This window comes from Columba livia, chromosome 3, assembly GCF_036013475.1.
Source record: "Columba livia isolate bColLiv1 breed racing homer chromosome 3, bColLiv1.pat.W.v2, whole genome shotgun sequence".
Classification (NCBI taxonomy): domain Eukaryota; kingdom Metazoa; phylum Chordata; class Aves; order Columbiformes; family Columbidae; genus Columba; species Columba livia.
The window spans coordinates 86964872-86991359 of NC_088604.1; the positions used below are offsets into that span (position 1 = coordinate 86964872).

A 26488-nucleotide genomic window follows, 5' to 3' on the forward strand; every position below is an offset into this window, starting at 1 on the left:
GAACATAGAGATACTTTTATTGCTCACCTTTTATACAACAGCACACCTTCAGCCATTTTCTTTCACAGCTTGACAATGTTTATGTACACAAAAAACCCAGCAAGAAGCGTTATGTGTCTTTCAGTAAAGAAAAAAAAGTAAATCAGAACATCAAACTCAGCCAGGCTTTGTTTTCTGCAGCAATAATAAAAGGGCTTTCTCCAGGCAGGAATTAGTCTTTCCAGGCCGTAGTGCATTTCTTTAAAAATACAACCCCCAAAACAAATTGCCCTAGATTTGCTGAGCCAATGGTATTAACTTGCAAATAAAAATAAATCTCATTTTGTCATTTTTTCTAGCTGATTTCAAGTAAAAATTAGGTTTGGAGGAGGAGCAACTTGTTTTGGATGGATGCAGGTCAGTTTGAATTGCTACACCTACCTACAGGCCTACACACACACTCAGTTCACGATTTAGCTTCGTTTTAAATGATCTTTGCAGATTTTGGCGTCAGTCAGTCTTCAGAGTTGAGCAGGTGGGAGAACTTTGTTTAGCGGGAGATAAGGCTACCGAACACGGCATCCACAGTAGAGCTCATATAAAAGACAAAAAACCTGTTTGTCAGAGGCAGTTCACTGTGCATGCATGCACACAGATGTAACACCTTCATGACTAAAACGAGAGGCCAGGAAGCAATACTCAGAACTGGTTTTAGAAAACACAACTGAACAAAGATTAGATGGAAAAATGCCGTTCTACTGTGTACTGTAATAGACCAATTTGACCAGACAGGTCTTGACATTTCTCCAAATCAAAGTGGAAGGCAAACACACAAGGTAGTTTCAGAACAAAAGTGTTCTGAGCAGAGGGAACCTGTCCAACATCTACAAAGCATGGCTATTAGTTGATGTTTAGAGTGCAGTGGGTAGTGATGATGCATTTGATTCGGACAGGTTGGCAGGGTGGGGAGAGAGGTCTATAGAAAGTTGTACTTTGCTCAGTGCAAAACATCCCACCCAAAGAACTGCCACCTGCCACGTACAAACCTGTATTAATTCAAGCAGTGATCAAGCCAGGCCTCTGAAACCAGGTTTCCATTATGTGAGCTCTGCTGAAGCGAAAGTTTTTAGCAGCCTCAGCTTGTGAAGTGTCTTCCTTGTCCAAAACCAGATTGATTATACTGATAACCTCCATGCTGGAAGTGCTGCTCAAACTGCCCCCCTTGATTAAAGTTTTGTCCACCTCTGCCCCCCCAGCCTCCTCCTTGACCTCCACGGCCACCACGACCTCCACGGCCACCCCTCCCTCCTCCACGCCCACCCCCTCGGTCACTGTGGGGCCCACCATCTTGATATCTGTTGTCTTGCTGGTAGCCACCACCACCACCCCCTTGGTAGCCACTTCCTGAATATGAAGATGACTGGTAGCCGCCATAGCCTCCTCCTTGGTAGCCACCACCACCGCCGCCACCATGGTAGCCACCTGTTTGAAAACCTGCATCTCTGTAGTTGCTCTCCCTGTAGCTGCCATCCTGGTAGCCACCACCTCCACCATCTGTCCAACCCCCTTGAAGCTTGTTTCCTCTTCCGCCTCCTCTGCCACCATGATCATAACCACCACGTCCTCCTCGTCCCCCTCGATCATGGCTTCCTTGTTCGTGACCTCCTCGCCCTCCATATGATGAGTCATAGCCTCCTCTTCCTCCTCGGTCGTGACCCCCATGGTCATAACCTCCTCGCCCTCCATATGAGGATTCATAGCCACCTCTTCCTCCTCTGCCACCGCCTTGTTGTGGACCAGCCTCTGGTCTTTTCTGCCATGGTGGCATCTCAGGAGGCGGTGGTTCAATTTCATTGGGTCTTCCTCCTCTGTCAGGCACTCTGCCCATTAGCACCTGTCAAGGGAAAGGGAGAACTATCAGAGGAGTTGTAACACCTCACGGAAGAGCTAAACGTACTGATACACATGCAGACTGCTAATCTCAAACAACCACAAGTACAGTAGAACACAATCTCTCTCCTAATAGTGCTCTGAATTGCTGTAGAAGCCATTGCCTTGGCAAACCAAGTGCAAATTGTTATTTTTCAATAAGGGCACACACAGACAAACTTACACACCAACAAACAGGTGTCAGTGCTGACCAGAGGTGAGCAAGACTCTAAAAGGTCTTTAGCCGTCTAAGGATGCTGTGACATTAAAAATTTAGCAAGACTTAAAATGGGGCAGGACACTTGCATTGTTTCAAGTTTTAAAGTGATTTAGCAGAAGAACTTAGACAGAAGCATGTTAATTTGTTACTTTACACTACTATCCTGGAAAATATTTAATATTGATAATGGAGATAAGTTAACAGGATATAGGTCAGCAGCAGGGCAGTATTACATTCCTAGTAAAACACACATGTGGTCTCATGCTAGTCACACACCTCTTCTCAATTTCTTTTACATCCCACACTCCAACTACACTAGAAGGTGTAACCATTATTTGGGGTGTAGGGAAGGTGGTCAAATCAGCACACCACCATTCCATCCCGAATGAATTAAAATATTACCTAAGATACAACTGGAACCCAAAATGGAGAAAAGCATGCATATACATCCACAAATTTTGAAGTCCCATGTACACTGCTGTACATAGCTACTGAACTTCAAGTTCAGCACATGTACTTTTGTGAGCTTGTTACTCCTGTAAAATCATAATTTTTGAAACACAGGAAATTGCTTAGTCTAAATTGTATTCCTATTATTCCTATTGTGTCACTGCTAAAACTACACACTTGGCTATAATCTAACATGTCAGATCCTTGCTTTGTGATCTTAATACATTCAATTTACATAGACCAGAAAAATTTTTACCTATGTAGGTGTTATTTTAGACACGGTGACAAGAATTAGGTAGGAGTGTAATACCATCAGTAATTCTGATAAGACAGAGCAGGCCTATTTCCACTGAAAGTAATCAAAGATATTCCAGCATTTTTTTTTACCGCCCCTAAGAAGGGGCACTCTGAACCTAAAGAGGTGAAATTGCAGTTCCGATAATCACAGAATCACAGAATCGACTGGGTTGGAAAAGACCTCAGAGGTCATCAAGTCCAACCCTTGGTCCAACTTCAGTCCATTTACTAGGTCATGGATTATGCACTGATGCATAATCTGGAATACATGATGTTTATGTTTATCAAGTTTCTTATCCTTTATTTCCAAATTCCACTTAAAATCCTAAAAAAAAGAGTAGGATTTATTACTACATTCAAACTACTTAAATATTTATAACAGAACAAGCTATTTGTCACCAAAGGTACCTTATTAATGGCACATGCGGTCTTCTCTCGGATGGACCCACTGCTTGTTCTCATAATCTTTGACAGATCCTGCCGAGCTGCCAAGAGATTTGCAACGGAAATAGTGCACTTAGTAGATAAGAGGGCACGTTTTGGCTGGTAGACTTTAGCCAGTTTTTCTGTTTGACTCTGTGGGAGAGAAAACCAAAACCCAATCAGCTAAAGCAAAAGGAAAGCAATGGGACACCTCACCAAAAGAATCAAATCAACACTGAAGAACAAGATGCTACTGCAAATAGGAAAAAAATATATATAAAAACAGTGAGAACCACCTTGTAACTAAGGATCACTGCACTTGTCAAATTTCTTTAAGTAATACAGGAAACACTGTTCTAACTGAACTGACAAGACACTGATGATCTGGCAATTTTAAGATTAACAGTATATACATAGAGACCATATTACTTTCAGACAAACAGAATAGAAGTGTGTCATATAGTTATATGAATTACTGTTCATGTCTAAAAGACACCGAGAGTGAAACATGTCTGTGTCCAGCCTCCAGACCTCCTCCTGCACTCTAACGCACACCCATTCCAGTCAGGCCAGCATCAGTGTATCTCCAACACTGTTTCAGCAGAAAAAGACTGTGTTAATGCTTTCACACCCTTCATTCCCATCAGCTTCTTCACAAATGTGATCATGATCCACCAAGAGGCACTGGCAGAACTAAAGTTCTCAAGTGCTTGTTGTCATTCAGTCCTTTATCTCGCACAGGTAGATTATATAATATATAATATATAATATATAATATATAATATATAATATATAATATATAATATATAATATATAATATATAATATATAATATATAATATATAATATATAATATATAATATATAATATATAATATATCCTACAAAGCCAACTTTGCCTTGTATGCAACCTCTCTTCTTCTACTGCCTTTTGGCATTAACCATACCGGTGTTTTTGAACACCTCACAAGTATGACAGCAGTTTTTCAACTGACAGACACAGCAGAAATCTCTGCTACCAGCCATGAGTTAATACATGAGTTACATCTACCTTTAGTTATCAACAGAGTACAATGTGTGATGCAGTTAGGATAAACCATACTGCAATCTGCACACAGACAGAAGGGCTGCTTTTTGTCTGGACCCCACATGACAGCAGTGAGGACAGGCAAACCAGGTTTTCCAAGAAATCTCTTGACAGAGCAACAATTTAGAAGCAAAATTTAAAATCCTAAAATCCTATTTTCTATCTAAGGACAGAAAACTGGAACTGGGAAGAACAGAATGTAAGCATTTCCAAGTGAGTCAGTGGTACATTTTTAGAATCAAAAGCTTCTACTTCCCTATTACAAGTGGAACAGGTTTTGTTCAAAATGAAGAAAAACATGCACATCATATACCTGACGTTGGCTAAAGACAGGAGAAGTAACAGTATTCACCTGAGCAGTTGTATATTTTTCCCTGAAGAGTTTTACTGAGCTCTGAGCAAAGTATTTTGGTGTTATGATATTATTCTTTTAGGTAAAACTTGAAATTTTAAAATTTATAGTCTATTATTAGGTTTTTGGTTTTTAAAAAGTTTTTACTGGTGTTTCTGCTATCTGGAGAAGTAACTATTTAGTTATACTACTGTATTCTGATACTTTTCAAATTAAAAAACAAACAAAAACCATAGTGTATTAAAGCATTGCTGAAAGTTGCTATTAAACTGTATTGCATGTCTGAAATATTACAGCCACATTCTCCAATTTCATATTGTTACAGTCCTAGAAAATTTAGATTTGTGTTTCAATAGATATAAATGCATATATACAACTAATCTTGTTTGTGAAAGGATTTCATGTAGCTAGTCAAGTTCTAAACCATCTGAGAATTCTCCTAGGAAAAAACAAACAAACAAAACCAACAAACATGGATTTGGATGCCAAAGCTATAACACAATTAGAAGTCCCTGGTTTGCAACCTAATCAATACTTTTGCCCATTTTCAGTCACTATTAAAATATCCAAACAATGAGACAGTTCTCAAATAATCTACTAAAAAACCTGAAGAATACAAAGTTTAAGAGATAGAACACCAGTACAAGTCCTGCTGAGGTGATGAAACACAAAAGGGGAGAAGTCACAGTTCATTATTAAAATACAGTTGGTTTTTGCACAGATCATTTATCAAGAAAAAACATTTGATGATTCATGTGTCACAGTTTATCACTAATAACTCAGTCTCAAACACTGCCAGCAGCACAATTAACAGCATGTTAGCAGATCTGGTCTAGTCCTAGAAAATAACTGATATGTACTGTTTTTTAAATCTTGTCATTCCTTTTTCACTATGAAATAGAGGAAATAGGGAAACCATGTAATTATTTTTAAAAGGAAAATACCTATTACGTACTCAAAGAGATTACATGTCACAGACATTTACGCAGTTCAGAGACAAAACAAGCACACAAAATATTACGCTGTCTATGTGGTAAGAACAAGTAGTGCCTTAGCAGCTTTTCTCATGTGCATCTGTCGAGTTGTGCTTGCAGATACACTTTGAGCTAAGGAAATCTGATCAGTGTGGACAGCACAAAGTAAGTTAAGGGATGGTCAACAGGAAGATGCTTTTCTACCATCACACACACACACAGCACTTAAGTAATTCACATTATGGCACTCTGAACGCAAATCGGTAATCTATTACTATTTTCTCCAGTGCCCTATTTAATGATATGTTTTGGCTTTGCTGTAGTTACACACGGTCTATCTCATTTTATATACTGTTTCGACATGCAACAGATCAGTTTCAACTAGAATTTTTTTAGTCATCTTACATTGTCATAAACTTCTTCAGAAACTTAAACCAAAACAAGAGAACTCCTGTGGTTATTTCTTACTCATGAAGGATGAAACAATTAAAGAGTTTTGAGAGATACTTGTTATCAAGAATTACTACCAAACCAGGACTTCACAGCAAGCTGTTTGTACCTTAGCTCTATCTGACCAGCCAAAGGACTGCACAGTGACATCCAAGCGTTTGACTAACAGTTTTCTTCGGACTTCATACTCGTTGACTATGGCTTGATTAATTGCTTCAATTTTTTCCTGAAAGAAAAAATTTGCAAACATAATCTACAGGTTATAGATAAAATGTTTCTAATTAAGAGAGCAAACTATGTGGATGGAAGAGAATAAGATACACAGAGATATTAAGCAGGGCTTAAGCCCACAATTATCTACCTTGTTAGCTGGGCTCACAGCAAGCTATGCCTGCTGACACTATTTTCCTGAAGGCTTCAAAGGCTCTGTTATCCTCACATTCAGTCTTCTACCATTCCTAACAACACAGCTGTTTATCAGAAGGGACATAAAAACGGCACACACTGCAGAGGCATTTCTCAACACCCACCGGGACAGAAAAGCTAAAGTGAGAAAACACTACATGCAACAGGCTGAAGGAGATGCAAGGACACAGGTAAGTGTCCTTGCCTTCTTAAAAAGTAGTAAGCTTAAGAACAAAGAGCAAATATAGAGGACTAAAAGTAAGTAAAGTACAGTAAGAGGATCTTGATTAAAGCACAAGCTGCATACAGATAAGACAACCAAGTGCCCTATGGGGAAATGCTATCACTAGAAACACACCTGGTGGCAGACAGTGGTCAGAGCAACATTTAAAATATGCACCATTGAGGAAATAATTTATGTATTGACTAAAGCCCAGCTGTGTGGGAGTGGTGGGGCGCACTTTCAGCCTGAACAATACAAACACTGAAGGAAGCAGGGTGCTGGGGGATGAACTTCAACCTTAAACAAGAGACACTCTCAGTCTTATGGCAGTAGCCATAGGTATGTGCTGGTGCAGCAGCAGTATCTAACCCAGGCACCATCCTCCTAGAACAGCAGGTGACAAAAATCCAGCTGGAGATGATTGTGCCTCTGTTGCCTGGTCGTAAAGCCTCTCCCAGCTTCTACCTGCACACTCACTGCTTCTTGGAGAAGAGACTGCGGAGGCAGCAGACCACCCCAACAGGACAGGAAGAGAGGAGGAAATGATGGGAAGACCCACCTGGAAAGATGCCACAGGAGGGGATGTGACACTATCTCAGCAAGGCCAAGTCACACAGACAGTGCTGGCAAGGGGCAGAAGAGGAAGGCTTAAGCTACCACACAAGCATGCAGGTCAGCACCACCACTGTAAATCTCCTTTATTTTGGAAAGCTTTTGCCCACACCTGGACATACAGATTCATGAGCCCAAGATCCTACCAGTTACCAACCATTTATTATACAAACACATATGTAAAATACTGCAAGAAACTGTCTTCTCATCTTCAGAAAGAGAAAAATAATTTTGCAACATTACACACAGAATCAAGATCAATACTTTATATACCTGAAAAAGGGAAACAGGCTCTCATACCTGCAACTACTTACCCAGTGAGCTGGTCCCAGCTGTTTCTTTAATAAAGGCTTTCCAACATGATTAGGTGGAACCTTTGCTAGGGTTTCCTTCAGCTGTTAGGAGACATATAAAAATATAAGCATTGGCTAAAAAAAAAATAATCAGCTTTTCAAGATTCAGATTACAGAAGAGGACTCTTGCACAGCCATAGGCATGACAGAGCAATCTCCAATACCAAATTGTTTCCTCTGGGACAGAGAATCAAGCACATTTATTTTGGAAAGCAACTATTTTTATATGTCTGGTAGTCTTGGTTATAATTATTTAAAAATTAGGAGAAGGGACTATAGAGTAGATGTACAGTTAAAATATAAACATTCCATGAGGCATAGCTCCCCTCGAATACAAAGGGATTGTTCTACACACCATCTCTTTCATTTAGGAAAAAACCAAACAAAACACACTTGTATCAAAAAGGTCATATTAAGACTACGTGAAATATAAATATGAATGAAATATAGCATGACCTAAAGAAGGACCCCTAACTTTGCAAGCCAATATAAAAGACAATTAGTGAAACATAAAAGAATTCCCAAAGTAAGAAGATTTTAATCTACTTTGTATATTCTGCATTTTTATAGTCTCTTTCACCAGCAAAGTTTGCTAGCATTGTTCATTGTTACGAGTATCTTCTACCTTTTTGGAAGCACAGATTTCTTATGTATGTAACTATTTAATACCCATGACAATGCCAAAACCAGAAAACAAAATGCTTCCATTCTACACCTTGGACTTCTGCTGGAAAAAAATCAGCCTCCTCCTCTTAAACAGGCCAATCCAAACTGATTTCTCGCAAAGAAATGAAGCACTAATTCAGTTGCTCAGATTTGCTTCAGTACAACACAACTAAAAGGCTAGTAAAAAACACTTCTCTGAAAGTATTCAGTGGAGCTTTGTAACCTTATCTGTTCTTTAAATTTCACAAAGGTTCTCTTCTGCTGTTCTGCTGTCCCCTATTCTGCAAGTTAAGTTACTTAATGTAACTTAAAACTTCCTGTCCCCCCCACTGGACAGTACATTTCACTTAATTTCTCCATTTTGTAAAAATTATTCAAACAAAAGTAAACTTCTTAAAAAAAAAACAACACAACAACCCGGAGAACACATACATGTAAAGGAACAAAAATAAACGGAACCGCAAGAATGGATGAAGCCTTAGGGAAAAGGTGTAAACTTGACTTTGATTATAACACCTTTTGACCTAAACATTTTTAAAACAGTAGGCTCCAGCAAAAATTTGTTTAGGTGTATTTCTTGGAATACATTTCTCCTTAATATTCTTCTTGAGGCCTAAGCTCAGTATATTCCATGTCTTCTGCAACAGGTGGTGACATTAAAACCTACAGCAGAGTAAGAAATACCTCACCCCCTAAGGAAATGATAGCAGTAGTCCCTGACCCCGTGCCTTGGCGTGGAAAAAGCCTTTAAATTCATTTTCAAAATCCTTGTGCTTGGCATACTCAGTAAACCATGTTAACCCTCCTTCACAATTCAAACACTGGAGTTTCACAAGAAGCAAATCTCTTCCTGGTAGCAGAACTATTTTCCATCAAAACAGTAACATCATAAATATTCTAGTTTTGTCGCCTTGGATCTTACTTTTTTTTCAATCCCACTGAAGAACTGGAACATCGTTATGTTGGCTGGAGGCTTGGACATGCCTAAAGCAATACATATGCCTTTTAGCTCCTGAAAGACTTCACTGCCACCTCCTTCCTGTGCTTTTTTAGGAGGGGCATTCACACACAGCATTCTGGCAGCTTCCAGTTCTGAGATGAGGTACGCTGGGATAAGAAAAATTATATTTCATCATTAGATATAGCCAAGTCAAATTATTTCAGAACCAGTGAGAATGCAAGTTCTTAGAACCAACAAATGTGCAAATGGTCTGTTTTAGAAAGAGCGAGGGCTATAATTTTGGTATCCACAGAATGCTCACATTTCTAATAAACACTGAGCCAAGTGCCAAAAATACAACGGGAAAAGTTTAGTACAAACAATTAAAGCCTGCAAAAAAATCCCTATGATTCTGACGGGTATTAATCACAGAGGTCAAGAGAGCACAACTCTTTTCCTTCAGGCTTTGCCCAGCAAAGACAGGAGACTAGGAACATGCAAACAAGCAGAATGAGGGAGTGGGATATGCACTTTAAGTGAGACAAGCAAGCACTCATTGAGGCTCTAGGAAACAGACCAAGAAAATGAAGAGAGAGAAGCAAAATGTTTGATGAATCTCCTCTACTTCCCCAGGCAAGATGCAGAGTGAAAAAATAACCTCACTTTAAAGTACTATTGAGAATTCATGTTTATAATAATTCCAAAAAGCAAGGCAGTAACTGATTAAATCAGAGCTAGAATGCCTGCAGTGCTCTTCAACATCAGAACTGCAAGAACCTACCATCAAATTATAACTCCTTTATCAAACAAACAGAAAATGAAAATAACATAATTTCTGAACATGGTCTACACCCAATTTTTCAGCATTAGGTGTAGGCTACAGTGATATAAATTTGGCACGCAGCCTTTGCTTGCAATTGTCACAACTTTAAAGTTTGAATTGAAAAAATGCACAGGTTTAACAATAGTCTCATGAATCATACTGAGTAACCATAACACTAATGTAAATAACTATTCCTAAAAATAAGGATTGAAAAATAGATACTGCACTGATAAAGACAGACTTGTGAGCAGGGATGTAAACCCATGGCTATACAAAAGCAGCTTACTACTTATAAAATCGGGACAGATCAAAAGATTAAAAAAAGAACAAAGCATTTTAATGACCTCTAGAATTTCTTCTAGATCTCTAGAATGTCTTCCGCTAAAGACACGAAACACCTTATAAATTATAAAATTCTTAAAATATGCAAAACAGCGAAGAATTCCTTGTAAGTGCTTTCAACAGTACTTTATACAGATCTCTCTTACACGCAGCTTTCAATTATTTTATACCCCATTAGGACCTCCTGAGAAAGAAACTAGCAGAATTTTGTTTCAAGAACTGAGAGATTACATTCAAGCTACCTTCAGCCTCCTCTGATAAAGACTGAAAATTTTAACTCTGTCACTGTAAGACACAAATGTTCTGCAGATAGTGATTCTTTTTTGCAGACTTTTTCTGAACCAAAGTGAAACTTTCATACTTGTTTCTTTTTAAGATGACAGTACTTAATACTGTATTCTAGTGATGCTGCACACCAAGACAATCCTAACTACCTATGTTTATTTGGTGCCTTCCTCTCCCAGCAACACTGCTACATTTTCCAGTTGACAAACTGTGCTGCATTTCATCAACATGTAAAATACCCTGGTGTTCCACTGAAAAGGGTTACTCTGTTTTTCCTGAAAAAATCTGGTTTGATGGCTCACATACAACAGGATACCTAATAATTCAGCTTAATGTAGATAAAGCAAGCTATGCAACTATCATGGCAGTCAAAAAAGGAGTTTGGCACCTATTTCAATTCCACATTTGACAGTAAACATACTATTCCTGCCAGATAGGATACCAGAGTTCAGCTTCAGAACATGGCCTTATATTACCAAAACATACATCACAGAGGACATTTGGGATAAACTGTGTGTCACAGACAGGCCAAATTTATTAAATGGCTTGGCTTACAGAGAATAAGCTGAAGGGCAGATTGTTTGAGCTACGAAATTTTTAAATGCAATAATTACCTCACTTCATCTGACATTTTTGAGCATACTATCAAAACAAATACAGATCAAGTTTTACTACTCATCTTTCTCCTACGTTCAAACACAAGAACCTAGTCTGCAATTTGTTTGCTACATCTCAGCTGAGGGTAAAACTAAATTTCTGTTTTGAAAAGTTAAAGAATCAGCAGCACCTGAGGAAGCAAACACACTAATTTATGTTGAATTTAAGATCAGATTAAAATTACTATTAAAATTTCTAAATCTGAGGTGTAAAAATCTTTTTTTCTTCTGAAATCTAACATGAATCAACGTCATTCACTTTTTCCAAATTTAACTACTATTTCTTCTCCTCTAACATTTCCTAAGCAGGAGTATAACCAATTTAGTTATCGAAAAAGTAAAGGGAAGACAACACTGTTGCTACAGCTAATTTATTTTCAATTAGCAGAAAGCAACATTCAAGCTATTTACTAAGGGAGATGATCAGAAGAATTTGGAGTTGATATATTTTCTCATTTCACAATAATTCCAGTTGTTGTGAGAGTGTAGGAAAATGCAAGTTTTATTGCACCTTGCCAGTCATCATAGCGGGGGCTCCAAAATGATGATGCATCTGACGCCAGTGGTCATTTTTACAACCCTTCTAAACAAAGTTCAGTGGCTAAATCCTGTCAGAAGTCTTCCAATTATTCCTTCTTCAGAGTACCTTTTGAGAAGTAACAGGGCAGGCTTTTTGCTAGTGAATGTGAAAAAGGTTAATACTCAGAATATTTTCCATCTTATACTGGCTAAAGAGTGACTGGCAAACTTATGAGGCCCAGAAGTATATCCAGACACTATAAATTACAGGGAAAAACAATTCATCATTTTAGGTAGCTGTTTTTATACACTGTGGTAAACAAAACAGTATCTTATTAAGTGTAAGAAACAACACTGCTTTTTGCCCAAAAAACTACTTGCTTGCAAGCACCCTTTTAACTTACTAAGCAGCAAGAGACAGTTCTTTTGATTATGAAGGCGTTTTGTCACATCTCCTGATGTTAATGATGCATATGGACAGTTCATTTCAGCCAGCAACCCACTCATTTCAAGTTGAAATTCTTCTGCTTCGTTTGGACCTTAGAAGGAAAAGAATAACAATTTGTTTACAGCTAATATATATCTCTCCAGTTATGATTAGAAGGAATTGGCTCTTTCTAAAAATACGTTGCTATTTAACATTAAAATGTGTTCTTTGGGTTTCTCAAAGACACAGCAGAACCTATTTGGAGCCCACAATATTCATCATTACTGTAAAATTACATTTGAATGACTACTTTTCCCCAGCTACAACAGACAGCCACTGGCAACTTCTACAATTAAAAGCACCATTAAAAACATCACAAATTTTACAGGAGCGTTTTAAGTATCAAATAACTGTTCCCACTACAAATGTATTAGATAGTTCTGATAAAAGTCATGAATGATATAGTTTATGAGCTCTCATGTTTTACTGCTTTTCTCTGTAAGCTCACATTTGTCAACTGATCTTATTTTGTACCAATATCCTTTAAAAAAAATAATTAAGTCATGTAAGCCAAAGCGTAGACTGATATTTGCATCAGAAATTAGTGAAACTAATATGAATTTGTTAAGCCAAGTTATGCAAAAAAAGTGTGATAAATGAGAGCTAGTAGTTTTTCTTCTTTTGAAAACAGACTTCAACCCAAAATGTCTGTTATTTATAAACTCGAGTCACACAAAAGATGTGCAGGTAGTGCTTGATGGTACCACAAATAAAATGTTTCTATCCCTGTGTTTAGAGAATTTGAAATAGGTGTTAGAACACTGCTGGACTGTATTTTTACAAAAAACGTACAGTAGGAACATTATACTACTAGAGGAGGTGAGATGTGTTGTTACAGAGAAAGGGAGTCAAATACACTCAAAGAAAAAAGGATGGACGTGTCAAAAACAGAGGAAAAGGAAACGAATAGAAGGTGAAAGGCAGCAATTTTTGGCCACTGAGTAGACTGACAGTTAAGCTCGTAAAGGCATTATGAGTTAAGAGTCTAGATATTCAGAAGTAGGGGTTATCACACCAATTTAACCATTTCATCTGTAGAATATGACTAGTTCACTGAAATAACATTTTTGAAAAACTAAGCTTTGCTTCCTTCACCAAAACAATAAACAAATATTTTCAGGCTCCTTCTCACAGAGTGTTTCACAAAGGGAAAAGTACATACTAAGCACAGAGTAAAGGTAATGGACAATAAAAAGAAAATATGATTACTGTAGTAATGAGAATGTTTCCTTGAACAGTAGGTATCTCTTACATCAAAAATACAAAAAGCAGCATTGAAATAAAAGTATTCTCATGATCTGATTAAAAAAAGACCCACTGTTTCCTTAAATCCACCTAAAAACTTTAAAAAGAAAGCTCTGTGGTTGAACAATTAAAAGAAAAAACTCATTTCAGAAGAAGGACTGTTTGATCCTCACTATTAAGTGTGCAGAGGATACTGCCTGGTACAACTGATTTAGCAATTGTCAGCGAATTCTTTATGGCATGCAAGAACACTCATTTAAGCGCAAGTTTGTGCTAGAGTTATGGCTACTTACTGTTAGTTGCCTGCACATTTTCCTCTAGTTTACAGAACAGCCGTAACTCAGACACCAACCAAGCACAGAGTTTGGTGAATTCAGGGGAACTGGCTCCACGAGAGACTGCCTGAGCCAGCGCTCCGTCATCTAACAATGGACCTTTGTAACTGACAAGTAAAACAAAAGCACAATTTATTAACATTTGCTATGACTGACATCCTGCGATAGATTTATTTTATTCTGTATGCACACTGAGAGCTAGACCCTCGTCACATCTGCAGTGCTGAATATCCAAACTGATAAGATTCCTGAACTGTAAGAAAGAGCATATTGAAAACATCTGAGTAAACCCAGTATTTCCATGCACATTAGCTTGCTGACAAAGAGACTGTCACAAAACATCATCATCAAAGGTTTCATCCTGGAGAATGTTACCACATACAGCTGCAACTTCTCTGCCTCTATCTCTTGAAGATGTTACTTACAATGTACCTATCTAGGGCAACTGCAGATCCAAAGTATCATTCTTGAACATTGCTTTACAGTATGTTGAATAATTAGTGCTGAACTAGGGCATCTTTTTCTGCTGCTTTCCCACCATATATGAAAGGGTTGCCAAGCAAAACAAAGCCTTTGATACAAATGTTGCAAGAATGATCTGCAAAATAATATCCTGTTTTGAAAAATTACCTTCTTAAATGGGCACAAGAAAAAAAAATTAGTTTTTGCATAAACAAAATAAGCCAAAATCAGGCCTAGTGTAAGAAAGAGTCTGCAGATCAGTCACCCGCTATGTCACAGCAACCCAGTGAGTTAAGTCAACTTTTGCCAAACCTCAGAAGTTAAAAGAGAAAAAAAAGGAGGAGAGAAAAGGAGGAGAGAAAAGGAGGAGAGAAAAGGAGGAGAGAAAAGGAGGAGAGAAAAGGAGGAGAGAAAAGGAGGAGAGAAAAGGAGGAGAGAAAAGGAGGAGAGAAAAGGAGGAGAGAAAAGGAGGAGAGAAAAGGAGGAGAGAAAAGGAGGAGAGAAAAGGAGGAGAGAAAAGGAGGAGAGAAAAGGAGGAGAGAAAAGGAGGAGAGAAAAGGAGGAGAGAAAAGGAGGAGAGAAAAGGAGGAGAGAAAAGGAGGAGAGAAAAGGAGGAGAGAAAAGGAGGAGAGAAAAGGAGGAGAGAAAAGGAGGAGAGAAAAGGAGGAGAGAAAAGGAGGAGAGAAAAGGAGGAGAGAAAAGGAGGAGAGAAAAGGAGGAGAGAAAAGGAGGAGAGAAAAGGAGGAGAGAAAAGGAGGAGAGAAAAGGAGGAGAGAAAAGGAGGAGAGAAAAGGAGGAGAGAAAAGGAGGAGAGAAAAGGAGGAGAGAAAAGGAGGAGAGAAAAGGAGGAGAGAAAAGGAGGAGAGAAAAGGAGGAGAGAAAAGGAGGAGAGAAAAGGAGGAGAGAAAAGGAGGAGAGAAAAGGAGGAGAGAAAAGGAGGAGAGAAAAGGAGGAGAGAAAAGGAGGAGAGAAAAGGAGGAGAGAAAAGGAGGAGAGAAAAGGAGGAGAGAAAAGGAGGAGAGAAAAGGAGGAGAGAAAAGGAGGAGAGAAAAGGAGGAGAGAAAAGGAGGAGAGAAAAGGAGGAGAGAAAAGGAGGAGAGAAAAGGAGGAGAGAAAAGGAGGAGAGAAAAGGAGGAGAGAAAAGGAGGAGAGAAAAGGAGGAGAGAAAAGGAGGAGAGAAAAGGAGGAGAGAAAAGGAGGAGAGAAAAGGAGGAGAGAAAAGGAGGAGAGAAAAGGAGGAGAGAAAAGGAGGAGAGAAAAGGAGGAGAGAAAAGGAGGAGAGAAAAGGAGGAGAGAAAAGGAGGAGAGAAAAAAGAAAGAAAGAAAGAAAAAAGAGAAAGAAGAAAGAAAAAAGAAAGAGAAAGAAAAAGAAAGAAAGAAGAAAGAAAAAAAAGAAAAAAAAAGAAAAAAGAAAGGAAAGAAAAGAAAAAAAGAAAGAGAAGAAGAAAGAAAAAAAGAAAGAAGAAAGAAAAAAAGAAAGAAGAAAGAAAAAAAGAAAGAAGAAAGAAAAAAAGAAAGAAGAAAGAAAAAAAGAAAGAAGAAAAAAAAAGAAAGAAGAAAGAAAAAAAGAAAGAAGAAAGAAAAAAAGAAAGAAGAAAGAAAAAAAGAAAGAAGAAAGAAAAAAAGAAAGAAGAAAGAAAAAAAGAAAGAAGAAAGAAAAAAAGAAAGAAGAAAGAAAAAAAGAAAGAAGAAAGAAAAAAAGAAAGAAGAAAGAAAAAAAGAAAGAAGAAAGAAAAAAAGAAAGAAGAAAGAAAAAAAGAAAGAAGAAAGAAAAAAAGAAAGAAAAAAAGAAAGAAAAAAAGAAAGAAAAAAAGAAAGAAAAAAAGAAATATAATCTCAAAGAGCAAACTAAAATGTTTTCCTCCACACTTAGTTCTTGTGTTAAACATCACACATACAGTGTTTGGTCATCCAACCAAAACGAAGAAGCCACACTCAAAAATAACTTCTGCCTCACAGAGCAGTTCAATGAGCGACATGGAGTTAATCTACAAGCAGCTGATGGGAAGCTGTAATCTGATGTAGTATATCCCTACCACATCACCACAATGGGGCAGACAATTCCAACAGGCTAATTAGAGTAAGTTTAAGTCCCATCCCACACACGTGCCAGACTTTTTGTATAGGAACATATGGGAACTTGGAACAGAAACATCCAGTTACAGATCAAAGCAGCAGGGATGTGATGACAAGCCTTTTTCTTTGGCAGGACATGGATTTAAGTCACTGGTCATGTCAGAGGCCCATTTTCTATATTTTTTTCTTTGACAGATACAACATCTTGACTATATTATCTCTGATAACTATGAATTCAGCTACACATCTATTTGGCTAGTAATCCAGCTTGCAGATTCCTGACTGCAATGAGCCTTTTCCTTCCATTCCTGCCAATGGCATGTGTTCTATAGCTACACTCCTCTTTTGGTAGCATTATGATGTCCAGTTTGTTTGCTTTTACAACAGTTCAACAAACTGACTTACAAAGGAAGAGACCACTATTTGAGCACAAACTCAAAAGGAAAATAACTCTTTGACATGTTATACTATTAAAAAAAAAACCCAACACAACAACAACTAATAAGAAATATCTACTGTACCTGGTTAGAAAAAATAAGTTGAACTGTAAAAGATCATTGAACCACCATCAAAGCTTAAAACCTCAAACACCCCAGTCTCCCCAGACAGAAAGAAACATTAGTCCTTTAGTGACATGCAGTAGTTTTCCCAGTTGTTACAAATACTGTTGAAGCCACATGTCTTTTACACCTCACATTTTCTTTTCAACCACTGTTGCCAACACTGGTTGATACAACTTATTTTTTGATCTGCTTTCATTGTTCACTTTATTTGAGAACGTCAAAAATCAACAGCAACATTTTCTTTCCATACTTACACAGATAATGAGCCCAAATCACAACTGCTTCAAGCCAGTAATACCCTTTTAAGCATATGTCAGAAAAAAAGAAGCTGATCATGATAAGTGCATCATGGCAGAAACTTTGTCACATTTCAGTTGGAGAAATACTTGCCAAAACAGAAGCCTATTTGTCTAGCTTTGGAACTATCATCACCCGCTTAGCCTGGAAATATAATTGTTGTGGTGAGAGCCATTATGCTCCAAGAAAATGATTTATGAGAATGTGGCCAATGCGAACAAATACAGCTGTTTGCAAGTAATCAGCAGCAGTAAAATTGTAACTGACTCTAGCCTGAACACTCAAGAGTTTACAGATAAGAAAGCTTATAGCATGGCATGCTCTCTTTGCTGTCCCTTTCATATTTATATAACCTTTACCACCTCTGACAGAGTAGTAAGTTTAAACAACAAGTTTCCTGTGTTATATTAAAAAAATATATAAAGGGAAAAATACTGTGTCATTTACTTTTTTTTGCTAGTATTTTACACTAAATATGAAGCCTAAAAATTCTCCTCTCCCTTGACTCCTCTTGAAAGGTTTTTCTTCTCCTTTCCCCACCCTCAGCTAGGACCGCTCTGCTGAACAAAGGGTTCACAGATGAGATGGCACCGCAAGAATCACGGAGAAGGAAGACGAGAAACGTTTGCAAAGGATGAACAACCCGCCTGTTTGCCTCGGTGCTTTTCCCCGGCGCGGCCGGCCCCGTTCTGATGAAAAAGGACCATTCCAGCTGCTGCCCTGGGCCGCGGCGACAGCGGCCCGACCTGCCCGGCGCGGACACCGCCCGCCCGGGGACGCCACGGCCCCGCCAGCGGCTGCACATCGGCCCCCTCCCCCCGCCACCGCCAGCCCCGGGGCCGCGGGCACCTACCCCAGGTCCTCCAGCGACTCCAGCACGTCGCTCTCCAGGAGCTCGAACTCCATCCTGCGGCGGGACACGGGCGGGGAACCTGCGCGACAGCGAGACTCAGCGCCCCCAGTACCCGCAGCGCCGCCACCCCGGGTCCTCCCTCCCCCACCCCCACGAGGGGGCTCAACGGCCGCAGCCCGCCCCCGCCTCGCGCTGCGAGGGGAGCGCGCAGCCCCCGCGCGCCCGTCTCCTCCCCCCCGGCGGCGGCCCCACGTACACGGCTCGCACGCTGCTGCGCCGCCGGCTGCCGGGTTGGCATGTCCGGGCGGGGAGGGAGGGAGGAGCAGGTTCCGGGCCTGACCCCTCACCCGGCGTCTCTCGGGCTGACCCGCCGCCGTGCCTGAGCGGCGCGGCGTCTCTCCGCGGTGGTTCCCGCCTAGCCGTAGCACCAGGCGGCGTTGCTAAACCAAGACGCGGATGCGAGAACGGGCGCCGAGGTGTTTCTGAGGGAAGGGAGCCCAGGACGAGCGAAGGATCTCACGTTTCTGTTCAGGCAGTGCTATCGGCAGGCTCCGCGGAAGGACCCCACCACGCACACGCCTCGGAGCGCACGCTGGAATGTGCTGTGACGCTCCGTGTCGCGGCAACGGGCGGAGGGTGACGGGGCGGCAGAAGGGTCAAACTGCATCAGCGAGCGAGCGCTTCCCTACCGAACAAGACCACAACCCCGCCCCGGGCACCACCGGGACCACAAATCCCAGCATGCACGCGCCGCACCGGAGCCCTCGCGGCCGCCGTAGGGCTGGGGAAGGCCGGGGGCTGCGCGGTTACGGGTGGAAATAAAATGAATAAGCGGCAACCGCTGCTCCCGTGGGGTTCCTGCTCCTTGGGTGGGTTTGCACGAACCGGTGGGTGCCGGCCTGACCCCGTTGGGGCGGCTGCGGGGCCCCAGGCCCCGGTGTCCTGCTGGTGATGTGGCCTGTGGGGGTGCCAGGGCTCTGTCCCGCAGGCGGTGCTCTGGCAGCTTTGTTTAAATCATTTTAAATTCGTCCTTAAGGCGGTGCTATGGCAGCTTGAATTATCGATAAGTGCCGGGGAGGTGTAACGCCGTTTCTTTCAGCTGCCAGCGTCTGCAGACGGAAAGCCACGCGCGTGCGTGAAGATGCGTCATTAATAACGGAAAGCTGCGCTGTGGCGGTTGACTTTGCTCCCTCTAGTTCTCTTGGGCAGCGTTTCCGCGCTGCCCGGGACACAGCGGTCCCGCAGGGAGCACATCGGGACTAAAAAGCGCCGATGAGAGAGCGGAGTGTGTCGTAATGGCTGGGCCGTGCCAGGGACAGCCAAAAGAGCTCGTGCCCAAAGTAATCCCCCGTCCATCGACAGCAGCCGGTTGATGCTCTAGCAGCGCAGTCCCAGCTGCCTGTGCTTCATGAAATGGCCTTGGGCAGGCATAAGGAACACTTGTGGTCAAATAAGGAGGGATCTTGTAGCCTCAGGATAAGTAGGAGGATGAAGAAACAGCAGCTCGAAGGGCTGGAAGGAAGTAATTCTTCGCTAACAGCTGGCTCTGTCACTGATTCTGCTATTGTAGACAGGTCAGTCTACAAATTATGGGGGAAATGACCTCCTCCAGACTAAAAGCTTAATGTGAAAGAAATAGTGTAGGTGTGAAAAATGCAGTTGTGATTCGTGCTAAGATGTTTAATGTTTACAGGTATAACCAAATGAGGCACGGACCCTGAACTTGGAAAAGGGAAAGGTGGTTAAGTTCTATGTAAAAAGTTATGAAACTTGTTTAGGAAGCTATATTGATATTGGGAACTAACATTTTAAGGGTTAAGCAACTATATAATAAGGGCCTACTAACAAGCTAACATTTTAAACCACATAATTAATATCTAGTTTAGAGCTGTATGTAACTAATTGTGCTAAAAAAAGGAGAAAAAAAAAGTAGGACTTCATTAAATGCCGAGATAAGAAGTTTTACAGAACCAGCTGTGTAACCTTGAGGAGACAAGATAGCCAAGATTTACAGCAAAAAGGAGGCACCAGCCTGGTTCCAGTCGGTTTGGTAGCTTGGATTCCAGCCAGTTCCTTCTAATGAGCCAAAGGTAAAAAGTCCACTGTGACGAAGCTGAAGGAGCCTTCATCCAAAGACCCCTAAAGACCCTTCCTCAAATTCAACAAGTGACATTGTGCAGGCCCAACAGGGGGGGGTCAAGGAGGGGAATATGTAAATGGTTATCTGAGACTCATTTTAATAAAAAGTGGGGAAAGGTCATGAATATGTATAGGCGTTTCCGGGGTCATTATGAATATGTAATACCATACTGTATTTAAGCACACTTCTTATTGTTAAAGGTGTGCGTGTTGGGCGGAGTGAATCCCATGCGCACCCAGCGCTGTTTTGCTTATACTCTAATGAACACATGTTTAAAGAATACAATTAAGGAATTGGATTAAACGTTGTTTATCCATAGAAAAAGCGTAAGTTATTTATTTCATAGGCATTTCTGTTTCTTTATATATTTACTTCTAGTTGTATAGTGGCTGGAAAAGAGTAGCAGTATGTTATTTCAGTTTTTTAAAAAACAACAGCAGATTAAAGCTTCTGGCAAGCTGCCATATCACTCTTGGGCTAAACTTGGCTGTAAGAATTTCCTGTCTTGACTTCAGTCCATTCCCTATGGATTCACTCACAGCATCTCAGATGTTCTGCCTGGGAGCCTTGCCTGGGTGGGTGTTCTGAGCTGGAGGTTTGGGGCATTGGGATTTTTCCTCCCAGATTCAAAACTGCAGCTGAAGACTTGTGACACTTTTTTGATGTAATGGTTGTGTTCAGCATGGGCGGTATGCCCATAGTCTGACCTTGCTTCTCAGGTGCTGCTGCTTCTGGGCATAATGTTTACCTCTTATTTCTGAACTTTTTTTTTTCCCCTCCTCCATCTGCCTTCTGTTCTTTTTTCTCTTTCAGTCATGCCAGTACAGCCAGATAGGGACAAGATAGAAGGGATCTTCTCCAGTCTGTATCACTCAATTCTACAACTGCTTTGTTTTCTTCTCTGTGCTGTGGGAACCAGTGATTTCTTGAAAAACATATGGATCTTTTGGCTGGGGGAGAACAGCCTGAGGTGCAATGCTAACCCATAGCAGACAGGTAAAATTTCCCTTGAGCATAGGGAAGGCAGCGTTGCTTTGTCATTCTGTGTCTTGTCAGTTGTGACTTTTTTTTTCCTAGTTACATAGGGGTTTTCATCACCCAGATTTTAGAGGCACAGGAGGTCTGAATGGCAACTGTACAACAGCTTGGCCCCTATAGAAGAAATTAACCTGGACACTGTACAGTTAGTTTTTGTTTTGCATACAACTGCTTCTCAAACTAATCCAGTTTGCAAGCACGCAATGAGATCCATGGCCTTGCAGAAGGGTTACTTCTGGGAGCAGCAGCCTCTCGGGCTGTCACCTCACACCAGGGCTGTAACTGGAGCAGCCCATTTCTATGGGCTACCAAAGGCTCTGCAGAAGACTTGTCAAGCTGCAGAACTGAGCTCAGCTCTCCTGGCATGTGTTCTCTCCCTGGTTGGGTTTGTCACGGCACCTTCCCTCCCCACGCTCACTGGCAGGGGGCTGTAGCTTTGGAAGTCCATGTAGTCTTCAGGCAGCTTGGCTGCAGCGGCCTGGCTGGAGCTGTACGTGACTCCCTACACTGTACCAGCACTACAAAAGCTGTGCAGTACCCATTTCCCCTATGGGAAGAACCAAACCAGCCTAGGCTGCTGCTAGCCTGTCCATTGGACTCCTGTAAGCCCCTTCCAGCCCCTTTAGTCCTGAAGGGATGTGTTTGGTAGATTTTGGTCAGGTGCTGTCAGGCTGTGACATATACATTAAGGAAGTTTGCGGCCTTTGCATGGCCTGAGGCTGTGCAGCAGCCAGAAATATTTATTCTGAGAGGTGTGAGGTGCTCTACTGTTCTGATGCCAGTTGTCATTTAACAAAGACAATTCATTTCCTGTGTATTTGCCTTTGTGACTGATTGCTTTGGTGTCCAGGGTGAGGTGAGCTTTGACTGAAGATAAAGGCCTTCCCCTTGAGGGGATTATCTCACATCTAATAAAGCATGAGCTGATGTTGCAGCCCCTCCTGCAGCTTTGCACCAAAATGACTTGCCACCAGTGTGGAGGAGGCTTGTTGAACTTGCCTGGAATGGGTCACTGAGTTTGAAGATACATACCCGGATGGTTTAAACCCCACTTCTGTAGGAAACCTGGCCAAAGATGACAATGTCAAGGTGGACATTATTTCATTACAGCCAAATTATTTCCATGGTATTTACACAACCTCATCACAGGTCTTGCCTGTTTACTCTGTGGTTGTTAAAAATACCTGTGACAGAAGCATCCTGAAATCTGCACTTGTGGAGCAGCATGAAACACACCTGAGTGTTACAAAGTGCAGAGTGTGCATGTTGAAGTGCTGCTAATCACTTTTGTATCAAAATACATTTTTTTGCTGATTTCTCTGAGGATGCCGCAGCTTTTACAGAGTGCGCAGATGCAGCAGGATCCCACCACTGTGTTGCAGATAAAAGCCCACTACCTGCCAGATGTACAGCTGTACATACTGGAGGGACCCATGTTGTATGTATGTCTTTGTGTTCCACTGAGGACCTTCATTCCAGACAGAGGAACAGGATGATGCATTGGTCCTGCTTCTATTTGCAGCAGCACTGTTTTCTGTGTTTATACGTGTTTATCTGTGTGGCTGGCCACATGTAAACACATAGGGGTGTGTGGGTGTGGTGTGTGTGCCTACTGAGAGGACACACTCTATGAGGCTACCAGGTTCAGCAATCCAACCACCACCTTCTCTCCTAGTGCAGGCATGGCATTATTTTTGCTAAAGAATGAGGTTAAAATGCAGCCTTTGTGTAGCAGTTAATTTTTTCACTAGCTATACTGTACCATGTTCCTGAATACCTTACCAGCAGACATGCATGTTTATTTTATTTTCTGGAGTAGCGGGATCTCTGCTACTCTGCCACTTTGGTTACTGAAGAGAGGCAGTTTCTTGTAGACAGGGTATTCAAATCCATCCCTGGATTACACCTCTATTAGCCAAAGGATGTCAGCGCTACAGTAATTAGTTTACCAGTCAGCCTCTGCAGTAGCAAATAAAGGAAGGAGAAATAGAAAGTTGATCTATGTATAACACAACAGCAAGCTGAGAGCTGACAATTCAGTACTTAAGATTATACTGATGGGTAAGATTTATCAGGCATTGCTGCTACAAAGCACATTAGAATTGTGTGGAGCTTGTGTGGGGAAAATAAATATTTCTAAAGTGCTCTCCTTCCCTGAGCAGCAGCAACAAACTAGTTTGTGTTTCTTTATTTCATTACATATAAAGCAGGGTGAGCCTATCTACATACTGTAGATTATGTTCTAGAATAATCAACAGCTGTGATAAATCTGTGCAAAAAAGCAGGCTGTCTGTTGTTTGCCTTTATTCTTTTACATGCTTGGTAGCTGCTGTCAGGACTTATTTTTTTTTGTGAAACACAGCACCATCTCCCTCAGGTGAAATGATTGCAAAAAGAGTTAACATGGGACTTCTGTGAAAATATGACAATAAAGTTTGTATGGATACTTTAACATGGTAGCCAAGTTAAAAAAAATAGCTGGAAGATTCTGGCTTAAGTATATAGACAGGAGTTTTAAAAAGCCTTTTCCCCACTTTAAGCAGCTCTTGCAAGAGATACAGAAATTATGTTACTGTAGGGCCTTAAGGACCCTATGAATGCAGGAGACTCAGAATATAGCGCCCTCTATTGCCGCTATTAAGAATTTGCACTTTTTAAATCCCCTTTGGAGAACGATTTTTAAACAAACAGCACTCATGATCCAGTGTTCTTTCATAAAAGTTTAATGTTTGTTTTTAACATAATACTGTTTAATCAAGAGAAAGGAAGCATCCACACATAGACAGTCTTCTTGGATGCTGGCAAAAAAACTTACATTACAGACATAGCCACGAACAGCATGTTTAACCATTAAGAACATAGAAAAAGCCTCAGTGATAAATCATATTAATTATAATGAAAAGAATGTGCCCTCATACCAAAGATAAGAGAAAATTATACCATCCCATTCATGCAAATCTGCACCCACCTTCTCAGAACAGGGTTCCAGAAGTCCAGCAGTTCCAAGTAACATTTTCTTAGCTCCTGTGGAAATTAACCAAAAGCCAGCAAAGAGAATGGGCTTGTTACAGCAAACTCAATGCTCATCCTAAAATCCTGCTTGCTGAGCATCTGGTGGGTCTAACTGTTACATTCCCAAATCTGAGGCCCTTTTAATTGTTTTTCCCTCTGCATCAAAAGCTTTCAATACCAGAAGCTTTTGATGTAGTCTGGAAGAAATCTAGCAAGCTTAATACAAAATGAAAACAGGTGTAGTTGAACATACTGTGAACGCAGGTAGTTCACTAGAAGAGATTTCTAAAAACTAGGATAACTAAAAGCTATGTTTTGATGCTTTGATCTAGGATGCTTTAGAAGGTCTAAAGCAGAAGATTTCATCTTACAAACCTGAAATAAACTTTCAACATGTAAGCCTTTCTTGGGTTCTGAAACACAAATTCAACTCTCAGAAGAATAATTACGGGTCATTTAGTATCTTGGATGATCCCTCTTGTGTAGACATTATAGCCTCCTTAAAGCAGTCTGCCCACACCTGTATCTTGTAACAAATGCTAGATAGATCAAACGTGAATCATGAAGTACTGTAGCAAATGCACATATGGATTTATTTTTCCCCTAGGTCAAACTGAATCCTCTGCATGGATTCATTGCACTGAAACACAAGTGTGAATTACTTTTGTAATCCCATTTGGGGTGATATGGCTAGAGATACAATCAAGATACACTGGTTTTGAACCTCTCTCAAACACTTGCTAAAGCAATATAATCTGTGAAACTAACTGGCAGAGGACATAGTGTTTAAACAGTACCTGGAAAGCACCACATTAAATGGGTTTAATTGCATTAAGCCTTAGTTTTTATGAGAAAAAGCAATGATTGATACTCCTTTGCTAATGGACTTCATTATTTTTTTTCCCCACTAATGAAGCATTTCTAAATACCCATCTTTCGGGTGCATATCTACATGTGTCCTTCTTTCATCTAATTATTTGGCATTTACCTTTAATTTCTGTTTTTTTCCATATCTGACAGGAGATGAATACAGCCTAGTGTGAGTACTGATGTGAGGACCTTCCTTACCATTTCTTTACCAGATCGGTGTTACATGGCTTTTAATACTCTTCACAGCTACCACGGCTCCTCCAGTGTTAGTTTCTACATTCATCTAACATTTGTAAACAAATTAGGGTGGTATCCCAAGTGACTGGTACTAACTTGAGTGTTGCTTAGGTTCTGGCTAAAGCTCCCCCTACAAAAGCAGTTACTTGAAGAAAAATTATATTTGATTAAGAATTGAAAACACTACCTTGTGTGTGTGCTTTCCTGTCTGTAAGACTCTTCAATCAGCTTACTGGAAAAGGGAACACTGTTTCCCTGGAAGCAGCTCTGACACAGGTTTTATATCCTGCAGGTATTCAGCTGTTCTCCACCACCCACCTGAGCAACTCCAATGGCTCTGCTGTTTGCATCCCCCACTGGTATACAGCTTCCATGGGAATTATTACAGCAGCTTGACTCATTTTACTGGAGCGTAGAACTGCTAACATATGGTCATCAGCCTTCTCACTGCAAGCAACCAGACAGCCCAAGAAGTGGAGGTGGGATCACAGAACAAAATCCAGAAACCAATACTCTTATGTGGAGCCTCAGTTTTCTAATCTAAGGCAGAATTTAACAGTCTGCAGCTGTCCTATTCTACTCAAGTTGGTTATAGTCAGGAATACAGCCATGCTGGTTGAAAATAGCTAACAGAAAGGATTGTCTAGCAACCATAACCTGCATTGCTCTCTCCTTCGTGCTATGTAAAGGTAGACAGGGCAAGTAAAATCAGTTTTATGACTGCTCTATTCTCCCACAGTGGTGGCATACAGGCTGTTGGCACTTATTCTGTGCAGCAGGCAGAAGAGGACTGAATTCTGTCCCAAGGAATAATTTTGCTGCCTTTACCTTTCTGTAATATGCTGAGAGAATAATAAACCAACAGTATTACACCAAGTGCCACATAAAAA

The 26488-nt window shown here is 40.7% G+C and overlaps 1 protein-coding gene and 1 long non-coding RNA gene across 4 annotated transcripts; one reads left to right on the forward strand and one right to left on the reverse strand.

Moving 5' to 3' along the window:
* Positions 1–19426, reverse strand: FAM98A (family with sequence similarity 98 member A). 3 transcript variants are annotated; one of them, XM_065058043.1, is made up of 9 exons: positions 19187–19426; positions 18302–18380; positions 14009–14157; positions 12388–12522; positions 9341–9525; positions 7714–7794; positions 6269–6385; positions 3284–3451; positions 1–1873 (listed from the first exon to the last, which is right to left on the reverse strand). In XM_065058043.1, exons 2-9 carry the CDS (start codon positions 18352–18354, stop codon positions 1115–1117), a joined length of 1647 nt encoding a protein of 548 aa, XP_064914115.1. In that variant the 5' UTR covers positions 18355–18380; positions 19187–19426; the 3' UTR covers positions 1–1114. The 3 variants fall into 3 exon arrangements, with proteins under 3 accessions (XP_064914115.1, XP_064914114.1, XP_064914113.1); XM_065058042.1 differs by lacking the exon at positions 19187–19426 and adding an exon at positions 18822–19021; XM_065058041.1 differs by lacking the exon at positions 19187–19426 and adding an exon at positions 18558–18883.
* LOC110359725 (uncharacterized) lies at positions 19406–26488 on the forward strand. The gene is made up of 3 exons (XR_010471532.1): positions 19406–20391; positions 21255–21437; positions 25891–26488. It is a non-coding gene; the product is annotated as an uncharacterized LOC110359725 (long non-coding RNA).

What these genes read in the sequence shown, in the direction of transcription:
- FAM98A (XM_065058043.1), bottom strand. Translation starts at nt 18,354, where the DNA reads ATGGAGTTCGAGCTCCTGGAGAGCGACGTGCTGGAGTCGCTGGAGGAC. An exon ending in GAACTGTCTCTTGCTGCTTA is followed by an intron (nt 9,526 to 12,387) that starts GTAAGTTAAAAG and finishes TTCTTATCCCAG; the next exon opens with CGTACCTCATCTCAGAACTG. An exon ending in CCGCATGTGCCATTAATAAG is followed by an intron (nt 1,874 to 3,283) that starts GTACCTTTGGTG and finishes TTCCCTTGACAG; the next exon opens with GTGCTAATGGGCAGAGTGCC.